Below are 27,708 nucleotides of genomic sequence, written 5' to 3' on the forward strand. Positions count from 1 at the left end.
CAGTTTGACTCTGAGAATGAGACTCAGCTCCTTTCTTGCCGTATGGAATACAATGTGGAAATGATTCCATTCATGTCTGTTTCTTAGCGGGAGTTTCGCGCTCCCTTCTGTGTTCCCACAAGTTACACACTGTGCAGCATTTGCAGTGGCGTTTGTCAGCTTCAGATGTTAAAATAATTTGGTTGTGATACTTGCTTTGGTTTACCACAGCCTTTGAACATACGTACTTTGATAACGAACAGTTTTACATGTACTGTCTGTTGCTGTCAAACGGCACCATTTCGCAAACTGGCTTCTTTGCACTCAACATCCAATCTTCTCTGTTTTCAGGGTTTGAGCTGTGAACTAGGAATGTATTATTATTATTATTATTGGAATATTAATTTAATTTGTCGTAATACATTCCTCAATGCATTTATAAATGAGCCACCATTCTAAGCACCACTGCCATTCAGTGTCGACTAGACATATTACAATTTACAGCAATTACAATTTTTTTTTTCACGCATTTTTTTTTTTTTTTTTGAGGGGGTGAATGATTATCTGCAGTTTTTAAAGAATCATGGAGCTCGCAGACTGCCATTTGCCCATCACTGCTCTAGGTGAACTGGAGTCAACTAAAGTTATATCATTGTGATTATGCAATGATCATTACCCTTGTGATCCACAATGTCATCATAGCTTTGGATCTCATCAATGAACATACAGTAAAATTGAGACTCAATGATTTTCCGAATGACCTTGGACACAAAATGATGTCGGCTATTTCAGGCCCTTTTCTGCACGTGTCTTTCCCCGTCGATGATTATTAATAGTATTAATTGAGGCTTTTAAATGTGATGGCTCTCTATAAACCCTTTTACTTTTACAACTGGCACTAATGTGACGTAGCTATCTAACTCAGCGTAGGACACATTGTCACAAAATATAAAATTTGAAGATAGAAGTCATTATCACCTTCAATCTCACATTGCCCACATTGCGGATGCTTTTTTTTTTTTTTGGTGTTGCTTTCGTTATAGTCTCCGTAGCTTTAGTGTTGATGTGTTCTTTTGTCCTTGGCACTTCTAGTGTATGGACCTTTAAGATTAAAAGCTACACGTAGGAGGGTGAAATGCAGAGAGTGGCTTAATCGGCTATAACTCACTGCACCAGCGCAAAATGAAGCCTACTTCATGCTCTATTAAAGACAACTGGATTCAATGAACCAACCATCAGTAATTGGACTTTGAACAGATGACGTCTTTTGCAATAGAACAATTCAAGGACTTGCTGTTCAGCTATACGAATTCCTGGGCTGTTTTGCACTGCAACATAAATCCAGGCTGTCAAACCTTTACAGTGACGAACTGAGGTATTTTGGCATTTTTGTTGCAGACAGGAGTCATCAGGTAGCAGTTACTGAAAAGTCAATATTTTCCATAACATTTGCTAGATTCACCTTTTGGAAGTGATAAATAAGTTTACTCGCAAGTTTCCGTCAGGTGGCTCAAAATTAAACCAATACAATTAGATAGATAGATAGATAGATAGATAGATAGATAGATAGATAGATAGATAGATAGATAGATAGATAGATAGATAGATAGATAGATAGATAGATAGATAGATAGATAGATAGATACGTTATTGATCCCGGGGAGAAATTATGATTCTGTACAAAGATATGTAACGTACCCTGTCAATGCCAGACATCATCAATATCTGCATGTCTACCCAAGAAACACTAACAGTGAATAAAATAACACCTCCTGTAAATCAAAATTGGAGCAAATGCAGAGACTGGGAATACACATGCTGTGGTTTGTGGCTGTGTTAGCAAGGTGAATGTTTTCTGTGTTTACACCTGTGGGAATTTGAAGTTTATCATTTATTTATCAGTTTTATATATATGTATCCAAATATTGTATATCTGAAGTTAAAAACAAGTCATACAGACAGTATATTCAATCCTTTATCAGATCATTCAACCAAGGCTCTCTCATTGATCTGACATAAAGACCGCAAAGAGGAGATTATTTTTCTGTGAGTTTTCATCATAGCGTTGGGAGCTGCTTTTATGAACATAACTAATCACCCTATTCCACATTTAGCATCACATTAGCATTACAAAAAAAATATATATATTGAAAGGGAAAGGAAATGGGTCTGGCGGGACAAGCAATTCCAGATGTACTAAAATGAAAATTCCTTGTCAAGCATACTCTTTGTTCTGCTTCTTTACGCCAATGGAGGGATGCACTCTGCAATGCAGTTTTGATGCATATCAATGTTAGTTAAGGGGGTAACTTTAAATCCGTTGGGCTCGAATTATGCCAAATGCATGTTTTGATGATATTCGCTTGGTTTCTTGCATTAAACTACAAATCACTAGACATAGCAAGCGACTAGAATCAAACATTTTTGTGGTGGCTGTCAAGCACATTCTTCTCCTACAACATCTAACCAAACTCGTTAACATCACCAGCAGTACTCTGAAACTCTCAGATGCGTTCTTATAACATATGAAGTAATCTCTATCATTTCCATTTCTGTGGCTACTATAACAATTTATTTTCAGACTCAAAAACTTGCTAGTCTATGGGTTGAGTGTTACTAATCAAACCTCAGACTAATTCCTTCGTTCATTTGACTTAAAATGGGATTAAAGTGACCAAATATGTATGTTTGTGCTGCAGGCTATCCCCGTTACACAGTGATTGGCGACCATGGCTCTGGAGAACATCATTTGCGAATTCAGCGTGTGGAGTTGATGGATGATGCTATGTTTGAGTGCCAGGCTGTCCAGGCTGCCATGAGGTCCCGTCCTGCCCGCCTCACTGTGCTTGGTGAGTCCAAAATATAAATACAATACAACATACTTTCATACCATACCAAGATTTTGAGCTACCACTCTCTTTGTCGTTTAATGACAAAAAAAATGTTTGTGAAGATCCATGCAAAAGGAGAGGTACTGAAATATACTTTGGCATTGATCATGACGAGACTGTTCAGGTTGTCTTGGATGATGTTTCACCTCTCATCCAAGCAGCCTTCATCCGTTTATGCACATAGACTAGATAGAGCAGATCGAGCTTTTCTTGCCTCCATGCATGAACTGATAAAGCCTGCATGTCTGAGGCAAAACATTTTCTAAGACAACCAGAACGGGTCCAGTTACAATTGTTTCAATGCCCTGAGATTGGGATTACCTGGAAGACTGAAAAGATTCACACGCTTACAGAAACATAATGGCACCACTTCTCTGTTCTGCATCTTCCCACAAAAGAGCTGAAGGACTAACATTCATTGTAGTCTTGATGGAGGTCTGTTTTCTACTGAGTGATATTCAAGGTATCTCCTTGCTAGGTTAGGCTCGGACAAGTCAAGAGCTCATTTTCAAAATGCAATGCGTAACTTTTTTCTAATTCTAAAAAAAGAAAATCCCAAGAGCAGCAAACTGTATTCTATTAAATCTTGCATTGATTTACAAACTCTTTTGGCAGAATCAGCATCCCCCAAATACAGTTCAGTCTTTTGCAGTTTGGATGTTTTAATTATTAATTTAATAATTTTATTTCTCAGTTTTAGCTTGGCTATTGCTAACCAGTTGCTTTGAGCACTTTAAATTGATCAGAAATTTGTTATTTCTTAAAGCCAATGTTTTAGTGATTTCATCCATGGTACTCTAGTTTAGCTCAATGATGTGGATACTAATCTTCAACCGATTTTCCGCGCTGCTAATCACCTCAGCGTTTCTGGCACTACGTTGCTTTATCTGGCCTTTCAAAAGCATCCTGCTGCTTCCTAATGCTCCCATGTCAGAGGACAGACTATTGCTGTGAAGATATCTTCGAGTCAGTCAGCAGCGAACAAAAGAAAATAAGGGAAGAGTTGGGAGCGTGGGGCAGCAGCCATGCCGTATCCTCGCCACAAGCCACTGATCCACCTTATTGATCCGGCCTAATGAAAAGCGAAACTAACGATTGGTAGGGGAAAGGGCTGCGGCAGAAACAGAAAGGGAAAGACAAATTGAAGCGTAGTGTTTCCTTGGCCGCCCTGCAGATGGATATGGGTGAGAAATCATTGGTACTTCCATGCAGATCTTAAAAGGTCTGTTGCACCTTCCCAACTTTTACTACTCACTGTCTTTTTGTTGTAGTTTTGAAACATTAATATTCATTGAATGGAGTATGCAAGGAGCCTATCAACTTTCCAGTTTAGCAGTGTTGCCTCAGTGACTAAAAAAAAATCTTAGCATACAGGCCAGCGTCTAACGCTCTTAGATAGCAGTCATCTTCAATCCCTAGACTAAACAACATATTACAACCTTTAAATATGCTCTTGAGGCGTAATAAAAGCTGTGTTACGACCTTGCAATTTTTTAAACACTGTCACACAAGTGTTAAAGAACTGTAAAATATAAAAAGTTACTTGACAGTCAGACGCTAACAGATGATGTTTGCAGTCATCCCCACGTCCTGTACAAATAATGAGCAATTGTCCAAAAACATCTTACGTTTATAATCAAATATAGATATGATAGTAGAAGACATTTCACTGATATGTCTAGAGTAACATTGTTTGTCACACAAATGTCCAGGCAATCTTTTTTTTTTGGCATCTCCTGAAATTTGACTCTTTGCTGTATGGAAAAACCTATGGTCAATAAAGTTATAAATAAAACAAAAAATAAAAAAAACGGAATGACTGAGAATACGATGCTTGACCTGTAAGCAGTGGGGTTGACCGCATTTAATCCATAAAAACACAAAATAATCCTTTATCACCTATTTAATTTCGAACATGATTTAAAGAATAAAAAACAATAAAAACAAACAACAAAAAACAAACAATATACATCACTGTTCGAAAAGGAGTTGGAAGAAGCCTAAGCTTAATGATTGAGGGTGAGGAAATGTATCATTCTGTCCCCCATAAGCCCCAATGGAAGATGTTTGTTCAAATCCCATGCCAAGCACACAAGTGCAGTGGAGAATGTAGAGCCAGGTTGAGTTCCATCCATGCTGGTGTGCATGTGAGCAAAGGGAGGAGATATACAGTATTCGAGGCAAAACTCAAGCTGTCAAATACTTGCCAGCCAAGACGGAGCGTGTTTATTGACATGGAAGAAAGCTGCGACCTCACACACCTGTGCATATACACAGACGCAGGCACGCATGCACTGAACATGCCCTCAGCACACACACAGGCACACAACCACTTCACTCCCAAGCTGCCAACAGAGTGAATATAAAACTTTAACCTTCATATTTCATTGCGCTATATCCATCCCAAATCCACTGTGTGGACTCCACTCCGCTCTGGACTTTGATGTGCTTGGACATAACACTGATATTTATGAACACACAGGGTAGGACTTTTTCCACATCCAAAACAATGAAGTAAATATTGTGTTTTCATGTTTTATTGAGGTTGTCCTTGAAAGACACATCTGTCCTGGCCTTAGCTGATATAAAAAAGCATCTTTTCACTCTAGTGAAATACATTTTTTTTTTTAATTTACGAAGATGGTGTGTTTGGGGCCACATTGAGAGAATTTTATCATAAGTGTAAAATTGCAATGCTCCATTACCATTTATACACTTCAGCACCTACCTCAACCCTGAACAGGGAAAGAGGTGTTGAGAACGGATGCATTACCATTTACTATAGAAACATTTCAATATATGTAAGTGTGGCAAAACAATGAAATTGTCACTGTTTCGGCACACCAATGCATCTTTCAGTATGAGTAGTTTGGGTGTTGTGTTTTAAAAACATATTTGATAATATTACCTGATTAAGGACCATTTTTTTTCATGTTAAATCACTATAATTGATCAGGGTAAATGAGCTATTTGATAAAACATCTAATGGGAAAAGTTTTCAGTGTTTGTATCACCTTGCTCCCATTTTGTCAGACACTGGATTGTTTTATAACTACTTCTGTGGCATCAGTGAGGCTTAGAACAGCAGGTGCATGATTATAGTAGACAGACTGAGTGTAGGATTCTTTATTTATTTTATGCAGAAAAAAAACAACAGCAGAAGGAAGAAAGAGTGGCACGGCTAATGATATTCTGTAACACAAAACAATATGTAAAGGTTGTATTTTACATTTCCACAAAATGAGAATGTGTTTTACTTAATTGGAGTTTTTTGTAGCACCTAACAGGTTTTTCTTTCATCTAAAAGCACATGCTCAAATATACTAATTTAAAACACGTTTCACTAATTAGACACAACATGTGACAAGATAATAATGCTCATTCTTATATGGCACTGTAACAGTTTGAGCTCGGACTCACAAAAAATCACCAAAATATGTGTTCGCTTTTTGTGTTCAAGTGAACAAGTGAGCACTGGATGAAATTGAATTGGTTACTTACTGTACTTTTCCCCAAATGCACTTCATAATCCAACAAATAAAAATGTGATTCAATCAAAATCATAAATAGCGAGTGAAGAGTGCTTTATCTGCACTAAAGTGTCCAAAGCACTTTTGAAACGGCATCTACAGATTGAACCAGAGTGTACACCAGTGCGTTGACACAGCAGCAGTCAACCTAACAAAGAGTTTTCCTTTTTAGTCTAAAATAGCTTACTTCAAATTCCAAGATCCCTCAATACCCTGGCCAATGGTAGAAGCCACAGTTTTTTTCTTTTGTTTCGGTCCTGTTAATGCAAATGTATTAGTTCATACCAGATAGCTAGCCCATTGTTATTACAAATGTCAGTCTAATCTGCTAACTGCACCCTTGAAATACCTACCCATCATGAATGTTATTGATTTTTATTTGTAATATTTAATATTATTATTATTAATAATAATAATACAGGATTTAAAAACATTTATGGTATTACATTGAATTCACATTGAACTACTGATGATGCAGAAGCATCTGGGGGTTCAATGTCTGATCAAAGATATTTTGTCATAGTCACAATAGCTGTGAGTCAAAAACCCAACTTCTTTCAGAGTTTTTAGACAACCACTCAGTGGTAGCACTGAGCCACGCAGGCCTCAATGCGTGATAGAACTGGAGCATTCATCATTCACTACAGTTCACTGTTGTGATGTTTCTATTTTTTTTCCCCAAGCATTGTGGCACACACAATGCTCACTATTCCTTAACAACATATGTACCCCCCTGCCCTGCTTTATTTGGTGGCCATGGACAACACCAAAGTCAAAGTCAAAGTCAGCTTTATTGTCAATTTCTCCACATGCCAAAGACACACAAAGAAACCGAAATTTCGTTCCCCCCTATCCCACGGTGACAAGACATCGCCCACAACAGACAAACAAGTAAACAAGTATAACAACAGCGTGCTGAATAAATAATGAATAAATAAATAAATAAATAAATAAATAAATAAATAAATAAATAAGAGGAGCAAAAAAGGAGCATCATGTAAGAATACTGCCCGTTGCGTATTAAATCTGTATTAAAATCTTAGTATTACGTGTGCCCTCTAGTCCACATCCTTCCTGCATTCCTGTCTAATTTTTCTATTATGTGCATTTGAGTATCTGGGCGCTTACCTGAGAAACTTCTGGCTCCCAAACAGATGTACAATGACAGTTTTGCTGATTTGTGTCATGCATGCACTATAGGTATTCCCTCTTCCCCTCATCGTTTTGACTGCTTTCTTTCCTGATCTATGCCAAACTCAGCAAGCTGTTGCAGTCAGTGACAGACAGCCCCATCCATGCTTTCTTTTGCACAAGACAGACAACTGAAGCAACTCATTGCTCAGGACAAATCAGCTAAATGCTTGCTGTTCCTTAACAGCATCCCCAACAACCCCCCTGTCGTGTAGAACAGCAACTACACATTACATTTCTTCTCTGTGCCCTCCTTGTGAGGAGACCTCATGCCTTCATTTCCAACTCCAAATTGCTTTTTCTCCATCGCTCAAACTCTGGGAATGCAAGGGGTGCTCCCTAAAGTCATACACATTTCCCATAGAAGCTAATGTAAAGCTAACGGAAGTTTAATCCAACCAGAACACGTTTACTGCATTCAACTTGGGGTGTGTTCGGAAATTCATTCCAATGCCTTAACAGCATTCAGAGAGTGTGTGTTCGGAGAGGCAGAGTGCATGCCCCTCCCCTTAATTAATTTCCAAACACAACCTTTGTAGTAAACCTATCAGCAGCTCATGGGACCAATAGTGGCAAGGCAGGAGGACTGGTTAAACTCAGGACAAAATATTTTTTATTTTCCAAATATAAAACAAAAGGTCAAACAAGGCATGTGGAATATAAAATAAGAAAATTAATGAATTTCCCAAAAAACAAGAAACAACAAAAGAGTGGAAATAGACTCACAAATCGAAAAACATGACAGAAACGAAAAGTCATGAGTAGTTGGAGGGAGTTTACACAAGGAATCGGGCTGACGAGAACAGGTAGGAACAAAATGAGCAAGACATTGAAAAGGCACATAAGACGTGACATGAAGCTTAACTGAATATAATCTAAAGAATAAATACAGATCATGGCAAATACAGAATTTCCATATAAAACATACTGTAGCATTTGCACTACAGAATAGCCAATAAATGTAATGCTATTATAACCAAATGTCGCATTCTCAATTTTGCATTTGCCATGCAGGTTTTTACAAATGTTTCTGTACGCTTAATTAAACAGTGACCTTCTACAATCGGCCAGGGTATTAGTACAGCATATGAGAATGAAAATTTGCAGGAGTACGGAAATGAAGTGTACTTTTATACCAATGAGATGAAAAAAAAGTAGCAAGTGGTCCCGGGTTTGCAGTGAGTCCGACCTGTAATTAAAGAGGAGCAATCAATCTGTCCCACTGACCACACTACTTAGTATGCCAAGACTATCGAATAGCTGCAGTAAAGAGCTAATTTAGAACCATTAGGGACTGCCGAGTTTGCAAACAGCCCAGTAATGATGATGGCTGATTCAAGTTCAGGGCTTGGACTCTGTATAACTGTCAGACCTGGCAGTAATAAGGTGGACTAAGTGGATAATTTTAGATGAAAAGAAAGAACCAAATTAAATGAGTTTCACGTCATTCATTTATGAGATGTTATGGGTCAGTTTTACAATTTCCCCCAGCACTCACAATGAAAAGGAAATGAATATCTTCTTTACCATTAAATCTGCCTATGAACCCCAAGTGCTCCATTGCCACTATACCGTCACCCCCAAGGAACTCTAGGACAGTTGAATAGGACTGAGTAGAGGCAGCCACTAGACAATCCGACAATCCTAATTTGCATATGTATCCAAATCCTATTAAGTAGATCGATGACTAATACCTGAATGTCGTCTAGGGCAACATATCTGCAACAGTCTTTAATGGGCCCTTGCCTGGCCTAAGTTTTCTTGGAAATCACATTGAATGTGTTTTTTTTTTTTTTTTTTAATCATAATCCTGCTAATGTGTTGAAAGCAATTAAAATATACAGTGATGGAACAGACGCATTGCGGCATAAAAACCGATGCATGAAATCGTTATAGTCACACTTATTTTTCTTTGGCAGGGGGCAAAAAAGCACTTGTTTTTTTCCTTCCTCTAAGAGGCTTTTAAGAGTTTTATGTTCAATTTAGTTGTGTGATGGCTGTTGTGATTTCTGAGTCCTATTGGTCACATATTGTCAGATTATCCTCTCATCTCCATCATGCCATAAAATGCTTTTACGGCTGCCTCCCATGCTTGACATTTAATTAACATCCAAGTGCTGTGTGCTTTGACAGCGCCCCTGCATCTTTGCAATCGACTGCATCAGTTCCCCTGTTTTTTGGTGCCATTTTATTCCCTAAATGTCAAATATTAGGCTCGTTTCTGGGTCACTTTGCTCGTCACACGCTTTCGTTATTTACATATACCCCAACAACAGAACAGTTTCATGAGATCTTTGTGACATTGTTTTTTGCAGTTGGTGCTAAAAAGATTAATAGAAAAAAAGTGAGCTCATTCTTACAAACCGTCCTTCCCCTCCTCCCATATGACCAGATTAGCACATAGTGTCGTCTGATCTCGCTTGCGCTGACCGGAGAATCCCCATGTTGTCCAAACTCTCTGCATATTAATAATGAGGAGCAGATAAAAGGCAGCCGGACAAATGAACACTGCATTTTAAACTGAAAGACAGAACGGCAACCAGTGTGGGAATTGTGTGATTTGAAGTCCAGCCGTACTGAAACAATTGCCTGGCCCAAACTTCTCCCATAACACACACTCGGTCACACCGTGCTGTATCCAAATGTCTCTGTGGATAGAGGCAAACCTAATTTCAATTTGTCACTCTGTGAATGTTATATGAACTATTAATGTTTTTGCCATATTTGAGAGACTCAATATAAGACTAAATATAAGAAAGTGGATGACAATGTGTATGTAAGCATTTTACAATTAGTTCTAGTATTTATTAGTCATCCAAATTAAAACTAAGTTACTTGAATGTGGGCATTCGTAAATGTGCCCTTACGACCCGAGCAGCACAGCTATGGTTGCAATGAAAATGCAAACTTGAGTATATGGTATTTAACCATTTTACGATCCACCACACACCATCAAACACACTCCATTGCCTGGGGATGTATAGATAAACTGCACATCACAATAAAACACGGAGTCAACTGTGTGGCTTCCAGACGACTTGTAGTGGTTTTTGTTTTAAAAAAAAAAAAAAAAAAAAAAAAAAAGATTCTGCTAATTTTGTTCTGTTTCTCGACCTACAAAAGTCATGGTCTTGTCTCCATCTCGAAACTGTCCAGTTTCAATAATGTCTTGTTCTCAGTTGGTTTACTAAAACATTATTACTGAAGTCAACCAGGCAAGCAAAGTTAGCATTTCAGTATGTTACAATAGTTTACTATGGATGAACTGCTATATTAACTGTCTCGCTACCCCATGTTACGATTGCAGTTTCCATCCCCCCCCCCCAGTTACATATTAATACAAATAATTGAAAAGCTATTTCTTAATTGTTTGTTAATTTCCTCCAGTGTTGATGGAGGAAGTTTAGTAAAACACCCATTGGTAGTACAAAGTGAAATAAAATGGTGTTTCTGAGCTACCTATACTACATTAAAAACATAAACTCAAATGTGCAAAGAGAGATCAATAAAGGATAGGCAATTTCAACAGTAATCCTTTGGGTAATTCTTTCAAGCAGTTATCATAAAAATGTTTGCTACAAACAAATAAAATTATATGATGTTGGTATCCCGAATGTGACAATTAATTCAAAAACTACACAGAGATAAGAATAAAATAGTATGGTATACACCGTTTTTGCAGTGCATGACATATTCCTTTATACAAGCTGTCACTGAGACCAATTATACGTATTGTCATTAAATGTGCAAAACAGTGTCCCAAATTACATTTCCTTTATTTGCATTCATCTCCGGTGCAGTCTGACAGCATAAATCTAACCCATAACAAGCCTTCCTTCCAATCATGGCACTTGTGTAGAGAGATTCGACAGCTGCCTGCAGCCTTTGATTTCATCTTGCCCCAGATCTGCATTGTAATGAGCATTCGGGTCAATCAATAATTCACTGCAGTTTGGTTTGGATAGAAAAAAAAAGAAAAAATGATGTAAAAATATACAGCTCGTGGCTACAAGAAGAACAAGACTTTGATCAATGGCATGTCGACATGTACGTATATAGTGCTACTGAGATGCTTCCATCTCGCTGTTGTATTTGTTAAAGCGTGTGTGTCACTAACCGCTGCTTGTGAACTAAAACTAATGTTGATATTTGAACTTGGATTATATACACTTTACACATATATTGGCAGATTTATTCAATGGTGACTTCCTTAAGTCACCAACCAGCCTGTACATATGTATGTACTACACATATCCCACATATAAAACTAAACACGCACACTCTTTTATTTCCATAGTGTTGTTTTACAGGTGTTTACTTATTTTTCACTGTATGTCTAACTCAGGGGTGTCAAACTCATTTTTTTCATGGGCCGCATTGTACTCGTAGCTTCTTTCGGAAGGCCATTATCACTGTCAACCTAAATAAATGTATGAGCACCTCATATTATATACAGTAAAAGCTACAAAACAAACTGACAAATAACTTATTTTTAAATCGGACGAGTAAAAACTGGTCAAATATTTAAAAAAAGATATTATTCAAAGTGAAGACAATTTGCAATTCTAGTTTAGACACACAACTTTGATGCACAATTTGTCTTTGCGGGCCACATAAAATGATGTGGCGGGCCGTATCTGGCCCCCGGGCTTTGAATTTGACACCTGTGGTCTAACTTGTTCCTGCCCGTCTCTGCTTTATGTAGCAACAGTTTAACACCAGTTTATTTTTTTAGATCAACAATGAAAAGCAGGAGGGTTTATATGAAATTCCGGTCACTTCCCTTTGGTTACATCTTGTGATCTCATGGTTCTTCCTCTCATGGTCTCCATCCATAGTTCCACCCGAGGACCCAATCATCAGTGGAGGGCCAGTGGTGAGCCTGAGGGCCGGTGACCCACTCAATCTGACTTGCCATGCCGATAATGCCAAGCCAGCAGCCTCCATTGTCTGGATCCGCAACGGAGAGGTCCTCAATGGGGCCATGTACTCCAAGGTAAGCTTCGACATGTGTCCCATATAGCTGCTTTGGAGACTCTGGGGTTGGAAGGGGAAATGGAGCGTGCATGGAGGAGCCTGTTTGCAGGAGAATTTAGAAATTCACACAGCTGTTAACTCTATATAAGGCTTCATAAAAACATAAGCTGTAGCAATACAAAGCACCGTTGACTCATTTGTCATTTAGCATATCAATTCATGGTCAACTTTCAAACCACATCGTGTTCCTTTAAATTTTAGTTTGACTAATGACCTAACCTGTTCCCGTAGTGTAAAAGTGACACATGCATTTTGTGAAAGCATGTTTTAAGTACTTCAAGCGTATGTTAATATGATTTATAGATTTTGTTAAAACATTTCAGCTGTTTGTCAAGAGTTTTGCAACAGGATCTGCCATTTTCTTTGCATTTGTCTTGGCAAGTGCGTGGAGAAGCACACAGGAAATGTTCCAGTTTTACCAATTCACTTAACTTTAGTATATGTTGTTACAAATTATCATTGAGAACCCAACTTTTCATTTCATTTCTAGACAGATCCTGAACAAAAACACCTGTTAATTAACATATTTGCATTTGCTTTAAATAATTACTGTGAAGGTGCCACACATGCAAAGTTACCCTTTGTATTGCCATTCAGATGGCTCTTTGAAAGCAATTCCCTTGTAAATCCAGGTTGGTGTTTTGATAAAAAACATTTTTTTTTTTTTGGTCCATCATACAAATCAACTGAGACAAGCAGATGGCAAGATCATGGAACTATCAGTGATGCTTCCCTTCTGTTATGATGTTCTTCAGTTGCACTTGTCTTCATTTTACCAACCCAACCTGTTCCCCGAATCTGTTCAGCAGACTGTCATCTCTGCTGCTGCTGATTGACAGAATTTGTTCTTCCTTCATTTGAACAATCTCAACTATTCACATCATGGTCACCTGAGCCCCTCAAACGTTTGACTGACATTTACCGTCAAGCCTGATAATGAAATCATGAAAATCAACCGTGATCTATTTCCATATCCACAAATGGTATAAAGCCACCAAGTACTTTCAAGCACTAACATCTCCCCTCTTCTTCCCTCCACGCTCGTCCTCACTCTGTCCAGGCTGCCCCATCCCATTATCGGCTTTTTTCAAAGAGCAGATAAATGCAATTGATTGGACTGGGGTATGGTACCAGGCACATTTGAATAAAATGATTGCTAGGATTGCGGCTTGTTAATGGCATAAGGGGAGAACACGCTTCCTGTCTTCAGTTACTCTTAAAGAGACAGAAGATGAGATGATTAGATGAGACATTGTGCAGTATTATAGTCAAGAGTGGATGCACACATGGCTGCACACATCTCAAGAATGCTCTCTCATGACTGTAGTATACTATACCAGAGTTAAATTTACCAATTGAAAAATTTTAGGAATTAAGCATTTTGTAAGGTAAAAAAAAATAATAATTTTACAGTATTCTTCAGATGAATTCATAACCAAGAAACGATTTGTCACTCAAGAGGTGAAAACCTTTGTCTGTAACCTGCTGGGGTTTAGGGGCTACACTAAAGGCAAAGTGTATACGTTGATTAAAGTGATCAATGCTGGTGCTTGGCTTATCATTAACAAGCTATTGGGTCACTTCCTCCACTAAAGGCTTACGCATTTGTCACAAGCAAAATCAATGGGTGGACGACTGGGATCAAGATTCTTAATTGCTAAAGGGCGATTAAGTGGGTGTTAACATAAGACTGTTTTCATGAAAGAGGACTAGGATTCAATTCAAGTCAAGGAAACTTGATAAAGTTAAATTAGATACATTTCATTTGTGCTTCAATGGAGAAACAATATGTTATACTCAAAGCTTGAGTTGTTGTTTCCAGTTGCCCATTACATTTATTGTACTGATTTTACTATTTAAAAAAAATTGGAATATGAACATAGTGCTTCCCCTCTCATGAAATCCTTCTCCCTGTTATTCTTAGACGGGTTTACTACATATTTCAAAAGCAATAATGACATTTTTATGGTAGCTCTTGCTGGCAACTATGGCAACTGCATTTTGCTGTATATAAAATCAGGTTTCCAATAATTGTTTCTGACTAACATTGGCAGAAATTTAATTGTTGTTGTGGATTTTGGCAGCGAAAAACTGTTGATTAATCTCCATGTTTGACTGAAAAAAAGGACAAGCAAGGGAGTAAACTCCAATTAATTTCTTCTGTCATTAAAAAACAGCAGCTTCATTTATCCAACTTAATAGTGACTTCTGGAGGCAATTGCTACATTTTCTTGAACTTTACTTTACTGCATTTAGGGGTACCTGTTTATAAATTTAGATACTAATATTTGTGAGACACTGTTTCCCAGCAGTTGAGACTTAAGTCAAATGAGTCATTTACTGCACATAAATGTCAATTATAAACAATGTAACAGAGGTTCAAACAATTTATCCATATAATAAATCCAGTTATAAATCTTTAGGGTGTGTGTCATTGATACAATTCAATTAATCATCACAGACTAGATTATCTTGAGGGGAGGGGGGGTTCATGGGATGGTGAAAAAATGAAAAACATTTACATGATAAACAAATACATTTAGCAAACATGTTGATGGTATTGATGTTTTGCTTTGTTTCATAAAAAAATGATGATTTGGTTCTTGTTTTGCATACATGGGACATTTGTTAAAGTATACTCTGGGCTGTTTTCTTCTAACGCTACAGTACATCACAGTGTCTTGCTTTTATTAGTCCATGCGTAAACATACACAAAAGAGTGTAGTAGTTTGTAATCACCTGTCCTTTGCAAAAATTAAAAAAAAAACGTATACAATTGCCATGGAATGATAGCACAATTTTTGCAATAGACAGGCCTGCAAGTTAAAACTTTTTAAAACATTTGTCAGAAAGCAGATATTGTATTCCTCCAAATTCTCTCAAAGATGCTCTTATCCTATTATGGCCATTATGAGATGTCATCTGGAGCAAGAGGAAATCAGATCAGATCATGATGATGGAGGTAAGAGGGTTGATGGATGTTGGACAAAACATCATACTGTCGTTTCAAACTGCAATGCTACTTTAACCATCTGCAGCTCCAAAAAAACGAAAGAAACTAAAATTAGTAATGCACATCTCTCATGGTTTAAGTGTGTTCTTGAATTGCACTGGGTTTTAAGGCATGTGCCCACTTTACCAGTAGAGCGGAGGTTCACATTAAAGACACAGCGCTACAGCAATGAATGATCTTGTCTGGCAGCACATCAAGTTTTATTGAGTAGGTAATCCATTCAGTTCACCTGTTTTTTTTAATTACCAGATGATCCTAGTTGATTGGATTCTCTAAGCCACCTACTGATCTGCTACTGACAGGTCACCTTCTTGGAAAGCTCAATCACGGCAAAGCAGTCACAGTTTTGCTTTGTTACAAAAGTTGACAATTGTTATTGACTACTGTTAGTTGCAATATTGATTGAGGACAAACACAGGCTGCTGATGACAACAAAATCTAGCTCATCTTTGCATAGGCTACACAATGTTTTCCAGGTCATATAACTACAGTGAATGATGATGTTAATGCAAAAATGTGCAGTACAATTCACTAACCCAGGTCATTAAGCCAAGCACCTACTGCATATTCATTTTCAATTAGTTAAGAATAATCAATGAAGCTTCAGCATGAAAGAGGAAAAACTCATCTATCATTTTAACCATTGTTGAAAGAATTATTCCTTTCTCGTTATTTTCAAGTAAAGTAAAAGCAAGCACACCGTATCACTTTTTTTTTCCAATTTTACAAAAACAATATTTTAGAAAATTAAACAACACTCTAAAATCTGGTTACTCAGCCTCCAAGATTAATGGTATCCTTGTAATGATTTCATAATTTGATCATAGACAACAACATATAGAATTTGAGGTATATACGTAGTTTGTCCTCTATTACATGAATCCAAAGAAAACTAACATAAAAAAATTCAAGGATTTACAGTATGATTCAAATCCAATGTATAGAAGTGCAGCAAGGCCTCAACGCAATTGATCCTTCCATTAATTTCCCAACAGAGAAAAGAGAGATGTGCTTTGCCATTGACATTTTGACTTTGTGCTTGAGGATTCAATTTGTTCTTGTCAGTGATTTGATTCTGTCCCGGTCTTCCTAGCATGAACTCCTCCTCTATGGAGGGACGGGAAAAAGCAAACGCAACGGAACTCTCTGCCGACTGATTGCAGATAGCTTTCACAATGGTGGACTCAGAGGATAAGAGTTGCAAAGAAGATTGATGTTTTTTGCAGAGTATGACAAGCCATGGAGTGGAGTGTGGCTGTTAAAATTCACAAAAATGAGGCTTGAATTCTCTTCATATTAACCATTGAGTGTGGCAAGAAGCTGCTTTGGATGTCGGGAGGTTGCTGTGTGGTCAGGAATTTTGATCAAGATAAGGAATCAGATTGCTTTATTGTTGTCCCTGTGCTAACTTCTAGGGGGGTATTTCCATGGTATCTGTGGAGTTTTATTATATACTGTGATGTATTATCAAGCATTATAAATGGCTAAATGGTAAAGAAATACAAGGATAGAAGTAGTCCTAAAGTCATTTTTGTCTCTTGGGCCCACTCATGCAAGATGTTTTAGGAAACTGAAAAAGGAAAATTTCATACTATTTACAGTACCTTTTCATGTACTGTATTTCCTGGACTGTGAGTCGCTCCAGAGTATAAGTCGCACCAGCCATAGAATGCATAATAAAGAAGAAAATACATTTATGAGTCGCACGAGAGTATAAGTCGCAATTTTGGGGGAAATTTATTTGATAAAATCCAACACCAAGAACAGACATGTCATCTTGAAAGGAAATTCAAAATAAGTATAGAATAGGCAACCACAGGCTGAACGGTACGGTATGCTAATATTACAGGAACACATAAACAAAGAACTAAGAATGTGCCTGACGTAACATATTAAGAGTTATTCAAATAACTATAGCATAAATAATATGCTAACAAGTTTATTGAACCATCCTTGTCACTCCAAATTATTAAATCCAACAAAATCTTCATCCTCTGTGTCACTTATAAAAAATTTCGCTAACCCCGGAAGTCAAGGATGCGGCGCTACCTCTTCTACGTCGCTTACGTCAGACTCATCGTCAGTTGCAGTTCCAATTGTTCCACAGACCTAGAGCACCCTCTTGCAGTTTACTACCCATTGACTGCTGGGACAGGCTCCAGCACGCCCGCGACCCCCGTGGAGACAAGTGGTATAGAAAATGGATGGATGAATAACATTCACACATTTAATTTGTAGAATTTTGTCTGTCCTGGGAGTGATTGTTTTATTCCACCTATTTTTTTAAATTTGATATGTGAACAGTGCTTCAAAACAACATTAATCGGTGTGTTACCTTCCTGTTTTTTCCTCCCGCTACTGTGATTTCCCCGCCCTCCAATGTATTTCCTTGTGTTAACTTAATGGTTCCCTCAGACGATCCTAAATCCACAGAACTCATGAACAATAGGTATAGCTGCTATAATAATATGGAACAAAACAGACCTTTGTTGATATTATTATTATTTATATGGACAATGTACGTGGCTTCAGTACTCCAGTAAATGGCTGGGTGCATTTCAGGAGATGATGTTAATAATATCTGAGAGCTGAGTCAATGTTCATAGCAGCACCACAACCAAACTTGCTAAGGAGCTATCACTGTAGTTGTATAGCTAGTGCAACAAAATGATTAAAAAAAGATGGTGCAGGATCCATTCCAAGCTAACAAGAAAAGCTTTTCCGGAGGGAACAGTGGCAGCTCAAATGCGCCAACGTGGTCTTTGGTTTTTCAGGAACCATAACCAAGACCAGGTGACACGACATGTCGATCAGACCAAACAGAAAGAAACCAAGTTGCATCAAGATGGACTCTCAATCCTTAACAACAGTCCTGTACTGAACAAGTGTTCTCCGATGTGCAGTACGCTGTGTACTGTACTGTACATGCTGGGTTAATTGGAGGAGTGCACTCCAGCCTCTCACGCCAGTTTGACTGCATAAACAACACAATATAGCAACTGGATGGATGGTTGTACCGTTTTAGAGGAATAAGTCTATGCCAAGATGAAAATGGGCAAGACCATGCAAGTAAATGTGCTCCAGACATAAACTTGACTTGTCCTTCTTGTCTGCAGACATTGCTCCGCGATGGAAGGAGAGAAACCACAGTGAGCACACTCTACCTGTCCCCCTCCAACATTGAGACTGGTCAGCAGATCATTTGTAAGGCCTCAAACAAGGCAGTCCCCAACGGCAAGGAGACCAGTGTCACTATTGACATCCAGCGTAAGTGCATCGTTAAAACTTCTTTCATGGGGATTGTTTACGTTGTGGTCTTTATAATCTATTCTTTTAAAACCCATGCATCCTTTCTACCCAAAATATTCTCTGTTTCTCTGTCTGTCTGTCTGTCTGTCTGTCTGTCTGTCTGTCTGTCTGTCTGTCTGTCTGTCTGTCTGTCTGTCTCTCTTGTTTTCATAACAGTGTTGTTGATCAGTATGTAGCGCAACTTTCCGCAGCTGCTCTATAGATGGCAGACATTCTGTGAGTGGCTCAACAGCACCTCTGCTGGTCATAGATAAGCAATGTGATCGATAAAGCCCCAATTGCTTCAAGACAAAATAATGATAATAATCAACAATCAATTCCACACCACTGGATATAATTCATACAGATTAATTAATCCATACTTGTCCCATACTGGAGGAGGATAGATGAATTAGCTTGGCATCTTTTTTTTTATTATTATTTATTTATAAATATGAACAGAGCTATCCATCCATCATAAACAGCATTGTCTCAACTTTGATTGCTTGTCTACCACCATCCGTCATGTCTAGAGTAGAAAATTTGAGCATGCCCAGTATGGAAAATACTTGTGGGCTCTTCTTGGGGAATCTTTTTTTGATTGAGAACTGCTCCTAGTAAGAGCGGGACCTTAGTACAAAAATGACTTTGCATCACTCGCAGCCCTGTCAACACCATTAAGTCTGACTAATAAAGCAGAAAATTCTATTCAGAGAGCCATTATGACAGACTGTTCCGTTCTATTCAGTGTATGCATCACATGGCAAGAGCGGACATTGCGTGATCTGGCCAGTTTAGGCACACATATATAAAATGTCATCTGTTTACATTGCTTACAGCATGCCCAAGTCATTATTTGTTTTTTGTCATTCAGCCTCTCCTCTCTTATATACTTCACTAGGCTTAATGATGCACCTGCTCATGTCGTGGTTGTCGCCTTGTAACTAAAAGTACAATTCAACCCTGAAAACTAAAAGCGCAGAGGAACTAAAATTAGCATCCTAAAATGGGCATTGTTAAAGGTCCTGTAAAAATAAAAGAAAAATCCCACAGCGTGAGAACAAAGTGAGCGACAGCGGAGACTAATTGTCGTGACTCAAATTGTCTCCCACAAGATTTAGCTTCTACATTATCCCTCTTTAACCCCCCCCCCCCCTCCCCTCTGTTTCTCCTCCTCCCCCATGCACTGACTCGCCAGGTAAGGTGTTCGGCACAGCTCAGCAGAGCTGCTTTATTTTCCGCTAACATCCACTTTCAAATTAAGCTGCAAAAATGAAACATGCCGTAATTTAACTTTGATTCACGCGTGGTGGGTATCAATTTGCTTAATTTCCATCCTGCCTTATTCAATTACAAGGTTCTTGGCTCAGCAGCAGAATTTGAAGCGCAGCTTGTTTTTGAACAAAAGGCTTTCTGTGTTGTTGTTTTCAAGCACTTTAATTGCTATTTTGTCCTTATGAGAAGCTTTTTCTTTTGAGACATGACCTTCTTCTATTCAATTATGGACTGAGAATTAGACAAAAACAAGGCCGTCCCGAAAGAACAAATATTCTGTAAAGCTTTGGACCTGTTAGATGATATAATCAAGGATCTAAATTGCACACCAATTGCCCTTCACATGCATTATTTGTTTTTTGCCTTTAAACTATTTGAATACATGTTTATGTCCTCACAAAAAGTTAATGAGTTCATCCTTGGAAAAATGGGACGAAATTGCTATTGATAATCAGAAATGTAGAGAAGTTACTTTTGAGACAATCCAAAGCCAATAGACTAGTCTGTTAGCTGCTAACAATGAAAATGGCAATAAAAGTTCAAATTTGACCAGAATAACTGGACACCCGCCAATAAACGTTTAGCTGAACTTTGCAAATGGACAAGTGTGCTGCAAATATTGAGTTGCTTGTTTTCATTTAAGGGTAGTAGATAGTAGATGTGTGCTAACCCTGAAGGTGAAACTTAAAATATCGAAACAAAATTGCAATATTTATCTACAAGACATTCACATCAACTGACCAGCAGGCAAATATTCAAGTGTATATCACTGAAAACATAAGTCTGTATAAGAAAATTTAACTCTGCTGCACTGATTAACCATTTATTGGGCAACCATATTTAGTCGCTTAAGCAGATGTTCAAAATCAGTAAGGTGTGGTATGCCAGCACCCGTGTAGTTAGTTGACTTGTGTTAATTCAACATGAAATAATCTATTAAATGAAACGTCATCAGATTTCATTGAAATTCTACTTAATCTAGATTACAAATGTGAAATTATTGTGAAATGATTGATTAGATGTTGGATTTAGGTCAATGAAACCGGCAGCACATATCCTTTTTTTGTGTGTACTTTGCCTATGTTAAATTTAAACAACCGGCACATGTATTTCTCCTGGGAGTCATTTTATTTGTGTCATCTTAATCCAGTTTGGACACAGATACAAAATTCATTGCTTGCTTGCTTGTTTTGAATTACTCTGGCTATGCAGAGTTTGCGGAGGGTCCACAGACTGAATTGGGCCACAGCCAGCTAGAGAGGGGTCGTGAGAGGAGTAGTGAATAAGCAGCGAGTGAGAACTGCTGCACACACACTCACCTGCTTCTGATAAGACACACCACCGAGGGAGCAAAGAGAGTAACATATGCTTGCATCATAAATACCCCAAGATGTTTTTATAATTTACCTTCATTTTTCTATCTTTTATACATACCTGGTTACATCTATGTATGTACAGGTATGTATGTTGAAATGCAAGCGATTTGCATCCTTTTATTTTCCTGAACGAGTCTTCTCATTAAGCCATGTTGAAAGTAAATGTATTCAAGTTCAGCATCTTTTGAACATCCATGCTCTCATGTGTTTCAATAAGTGGTGTCTCGGTGGAGTATAAACATAGGTTGGATTAATGGTGGGCGCTGTAAATGGTTCTTATTAGTTTAAGTGGATCCCTGGTGAGGGGCCGAATGCAGCATCTGCATTCAGCAACTGATTCGCTTTATAATGCACCAGGCGCAGAGGCTTTTGAAGTCTGTCTCGGACACTTACCTCTATGATTGTTTGGCTATGAGCTAGAAAGTGACCTGATGGGGTATATGCAAGGATGTGACTGCACCACATAAAAATCAGTTATGTGTGCGGAAAAACAATTTTAGATTTTTTTTTTATAAATTGAAAGCTGACAAGTGTATGAAATATAAATATAAGAATTCTGTTCAAATTGATTTCAAATTCATGAACCGCTTTTGTCATTAGGATTGTTGGAGGGATGGAGCCAATCCCAGCAGACTTTGGAAAAGACACTGTTGCCAGTAAACTGCAGATCACATACTGACAAACAAGCATTCACACTGGAGTACCTAGAAAAAAATTAAAACATGCAATCACTGGGAGGACAAAAAAATGACTGCAGTGGTATAAAAATGCATACATGAGACTAACATTTAATAATAAGTATGAAGGTATAATATAGCTAAGCAAACTGTTGAGAAAAAACTGTTGAAAAATCAAAACTGAGGGCAGATACAAACCATTAAAACTTAGTAAACTAAATACACAATACTTCCTAAGACTTGGCATCTCTATCAGACAAAACAACTGCAATTGTTTGCCAATTAGCATATTGGTTCACAGGAGCAAATATAACCATTATCTGGTGGAATGCGTTGAGATTGTCTCTGACCCCGTATCAAAAGTAAAAAAATGCAAAGGAGGAATTTTAAATATCAACTACAGCACATGCATTTTCTATTCATGGGTCGTGGGTGAGCTGAAGTCGATCACAGCTGACTCCTGGGACTGGTTGCCAGCCAATCCGAGCCAAGAATATTTATTTGTTTTTTTTTTAATGAAAAGTTGCCCATTAAAACTGCATTTGCTTTCCCATAAACACCAATTTGAACTCTGCATTATTAACATCTACATTTCCTAGCTGGCGGGCTTTCCTGCCTTTGTAAGCACATTATTGTATTTCTTCTTGCAATATAGCCACCTGTGGAATTGTGTGGTATGTCAAAGTATACAAGAACAAATCAGCATCCACAACACTAAAAGCCCACTAGAAAAGTAAAAGTGCAGCCATTTACTTTTTCCAAACGTAATTATTCTTTGACAAGTGACCTATGTGCAAACTTTATCTCATTGTATTTCAGACACTGAGACTGTACTTTCATTATTGTATGTTTCTTACAATAATTTATCGAGATGATGTGTCAGGCATGGATCGTCAAGGTTTGTTTTCCTGTGGGCCAAATTGCCATTGATTTTTATATTAAACGAGACAAAGATGGTTAGTGTGATTTGATGCAAAACACATTGTCATATCAAATTAATGTATGCTACATATCTGCATTAATCTGGAACATTTCTACATTTGGTATATTTTAACTGCTCTGTCTTCTACCAATGATCATTATGTGCATTCACCCCACTAATAGAGGTTAATGTAGAGTTGTCTAGGGGTTCAGCGAATTCCCATCTAAATACACTATGTGCTAAAATGAGTGGGATTTAAGGTGACGAGGTGTAATTGTAAAACCCGGATAGACTGTTGCCTTCAGATTTGTCCATCGCAGTCAATTAGCTGACAGTAATTATCGAGAACGGATGAGCGCCTCCAATGCATGACTTCACTCACTCCCTTTAGACTTCTCTAATCAGTGGAAAACACCCCACTGTGATTCCTTGTACAGTCATTGGACACTTCATTAGGTGCAAGTGCAAAACCTAACAAGATACAATACAAGCCTTGTATCAAAAGGATTCCCTCTGTGAATATCAGATTATATGATTAGGTTGTGCAGGAGTAACCTAAGTTTGCATTTTGTGAATATAGATTCACTGTAAGGACCTCTCGTAACAACTATCCCACGTCTTGCCCAGTAATCATCATAAATATTCCTCCAATGTTTTCTAGTCCAGCTGCATCTACAGAGCGTTGACCCACATTGGAAGATGCTGGCAGATGAAGGCACTGCCTGGCTTTGCTGTGTGTTTGCATTGCAAACAAGCAGACCTGCATGTGGAATGCCATATTTTGAGACTAATTAATAAAGGGCATGCAGATGTGCAATTGAGGAGATTTTGGTAGCAGACTCTTCTTGCTAAATCAAGCAGATAATAGCAAATATGTCTGCAAGGGAATTGAAAGTGAGATGGACAGAATGCAAATAATTGCAGTTTGCGCATCCTCCCAGTATTTGTGTGTGTTTTCCTCACACATTGAAAAAGATGTCAGGTAATTGGAATTGCCAATATAGATGTAAATGTGAACGGAAATTATTGTTTGTTTACAATATATGTGCAGAGTTGTTTAACCAGGCCAGACAAGGGTCGGAAGGGCTATGGGCTATTATATAAAAAAAAAATGTGGATGGATGGATGGATGGATGGATGGATGGATGGATGGATGGATGGATGGATGGATGGATGGATGGATGGATGGATGGATGGATGGATGGATGGATGGATGGATGGATGGGCAAATGAATGGACGGACAGATGTATGCAGTTCTTGATCAATTTTACTTAATAAATTGGATCGTGGGTGGATAAGTCCCAAAGAATGCTTTGTTCCTTAGTTTAGTCTTTTGAAGGAAATCAAACTGCAAAGTTGTTTTATGGGGGAATGCCTGACAATCAATACGTTTGACCGCATAGTTGTATACTGAAGCAGCAGGCCCAGCCATCCATAGGACAGTGGGATCATATTGTTGAGGCTTGATGCAACAAGCCAGATGTTCCGCAAACAGCTCAACTATACTCGTGTCTGAGGCAGGTCCTACTTGAGAACAGCTGTCTTCATTGAACCGGATGACTGCAGTGACTGGGAATTGAGCTTTAAGAAAGATAGAAAAGATTGCACTACTTATAAAACAGAGTGAAATTGCAGAATATTCACTAACCACTGACTTTTTCAACTTTACTGGATAGCCCGCCACTCTTGTACTTTCTCCTATTGTTTGAATAGAGTTCTCTACGTTTCCTTCTCTTTTTTTCCCTACACGTCCCTCTGACACCTATCCCCTTGCAACTATTCGTTTGATGAATCTAAGGAATCAACATTCTAAATTATTGATGTGCTGTCGCCTTCTCAGGCTACCACCTACTCTGCAAGTCATGCATTTATACATTAAAATGGAAAATTGGCTCTTTTTAGTTAATGTATGTATGTCATGGTTTAAAGGTTAAAAAGGACTTTTTGACACCTTATATTTATTTAGGACAAAATCAGTGATTTTGCTACAAATGTAAAGTCACCGTGGCACCATATTAATTTGAGGCTGAATTGCTTGTGCATTTTTGTGTTGTCAAAAATCTCTTGGCAGCTGGACCAGGACATTTAAAAAAAATACATACAAATAAAAATAGGGATTGGCATGGATGAAAATGCTGAATACTTTGTAGAATGTGTTGTGAACTGGCCTTGACATCACTGTGTTTATTAGCAAAAATACCACACTCACCCCCACTCCCTTCCGCATCTCCCCCAACTCTTTAATGTCTGCCTTGCTGCTCTTCAGCTTCTGGCTGGAATTTTATTACAGCCCTCTCCAGCACCGCATCTGTCATTTTCGCCTTTGAGGTTCCCTCTGCCCACATTTTTGTCCACGCAATTAACCACTTGCATGGCTAAAAACACCCAACGGGCTGACTAACATTGCAACTCCAAGTGTAGATTGGTTTGACATACACCCACATGCCCTGTAACAGGCACACACACTCATTGCAAAAGACTACGCAGAGAAAACTCACCAATGCAGTTAGAATATCGTTACCAAAAGAGGAATATGTGTTTGTTGTGGTTTATGGCGCTCTTATTCCTAACCTGGCACATTCGATGCTGGGAGATACTTATGGTACATGACTTGATAAGAATTTAGAAAGGCTTTGTAGAAAAGTAATGTATCGTCACATGTTCATAATTACTTTTAATTGCTTTTTAAAAATAATATAATAATACAAATACGGTGCACTAGTGTGTTCCTGATTGTTTTGAATCCGTATTTTCACTCTGACCTTTCAAAAACATGCCTAGCTGTTAATTGAAGACTGGTAAAGATGTAAATGTAAGTGACGAATCAGTTTGAAGAATCAGTATGGCCTATCTATCTAAATTGATTTTTTGATCATTCCAAAATAACCATTTTGTAATGCAGTAGGAAATAGGATGACTTAATATTTACATATTTCATATTCGCAATATTGGGAAAATGATAGCATTTTTGGCATTGCATGTAGGCCATCTTTGCTGGGAGTGTTGGGGCGGGGTTTGTCATTCTTTTGTGCCTCACTATGGTAGAAGGCACATCCACACAAACATGCAGTGTTGAATGTAACATCATACTTATTTTTTTGGATCATTTCCGACAAAATTCTCACTTGAGCACATTGGGCTGGACCACTTTCTCCTCGTGGGCTTCATGACAGCTGAGCGAGCTGCAAACATCTGCACTGCCGCGGGGCAAAAATCATTTCCCCCCCCCCCCCCACATTAAAACCACCCCCATTTGCAGCCATACACACTTCACTGTTTGGCTGCATAACAGCAATTTTTGCCTGTTGTTTGACTGCGCTTCATCCCCGTCCAAGTACAGTCCCTTGTTATTACATTAGAAGTGTTGAACATAGAGAGCAAAGACTCAGTGCACATTTTGAAACAGATGGCAACACAAGCATCAACACCAAAAACCATCCCTTACCCAAATGACTAATTTATTGTCCTTGATGCTGTAACTGAACACCACCAGAGCTACAGATGGCAAAAAGTAATGATGTAGTAGAGGTGAGTATAGATAGCGCAAGTACAGTAAATGCCTCTGCACAGATCTCATTTTATTTTCTTGATTTCGGCAACAGATTGGAATAAAGGTAGTAAAAATATGTTTTGACTTTCACCTCGTGGATAATATAGCACCAGACTGTGCAAAATGCCATAAGGAAAACAAAGATGCAAAAACATGCTACAATGGTGCAAAATGCGCATATCTGCTTTTACTAACTCTTTGCACCGGCATATTTAGAAAGAAAAAGTACATATGTAAAGAACAAGGCCACGTTCGTGGACAAAACATCTACAGCAAAAACAAACTGCTTCACTTATTTGAAAACTCAGTGTGTGTGGGTCTACAGAATTTTTTTTTTTTTCCCTACAGTAGAGTGCATTGAAATGGAAATGAGCATGTACCTTCAAAAGAAACCCACCTTTCTCAATTAGGATAAATTAAGCTGTTTATCACATTTGCATAATCTGAATGCTTGTTATGTTCCTCTGATGTTGCTCATTGTTATGTTTGCAGTGGATCACACTGTGGACTCCTCAATTTTTTTTTTGCAAATTGCCATTTACCAAAACTCATTATGAAGTCAAGTTTTCCTTTGATTTCATTCTCATAATATTGTAATAATAATAGGTTATAAAATGTAGCAGTTCTTCCTAAATGCATGACTTCATTCAGTTTTCAGGAGAACATGGCTTCAAATTCATATGCAGGCTTAATATGAGGGTATCAAGGAACAATATGCAACAATAGCTAATTATGTCTAAAACAATCCAATTGGTCCACACAGAAACATTTTTGAAAATGTTTTTTATTTCAGTAAAACTGGGAATAAATGTAATTACTGTTTTACCTTTTGATTAGGGCAAGGGTGTCCACGTAAGTAAGCTACTTATACAAAGTTCATAACGGATGATGAAGTCTACTTCATAAAAGTCTACTTGTATTTGACAGGCAGCTACTTACTTGTATTTGACAGGCAGCTTTCAATAGTATAAAATTGGG

At 38.1% G+C, this 27,708-nt stretch overlaps 1 protein-coding gene across 8 annotated transcripts in view; it reads left to right on the forward strand.

Annotated features, from left to right (window-relative positions):
- kirrel3b (kirre like nephrin family adhesion molecule 3b) overlaps positions 1-27,708 on the forward strand; it is a 142,242-nt gene that overhangs the window by 88,170 nt on the left and 26,364 nt on the right. For all 8 annotated transcript variants that reach the window (XM_049726525.2, XM_049726526.2, XM_049726530.2 and 5 more), the window contains exons 4-6: positions 2,679-2,828; positions 12,430-12,587; positions 18,758-18,908. In XM_049726525.2, coding sequence (XP_049582482.1) covers positions 2,679-2,828; positions 12,430-12,587; positions 18,758-18,908 — 459 coding nt within the window. The remainder of the gene's footprint in view (positions 1-2,678; positions 2,829-12,429; positions 12,588-18,757; positions 18,909-27,708) is intronic.

This window comes from Syngnathus scovelli, chromosome 7 (assembly GCF_024217435.2).
Source record: "Syngnathus scovelli strain Florida chromosome 7, RoL_Ssco_1.2, whole genome shotgun sequence".
NCBI classification, from domain to species: domain Eukaryota; kingdom Metazoa; phylum Chordata; class Actinopteri; order Syngnathiformes; family Syngnathidae; genus Syngnathus; species Syngnathus scovelli.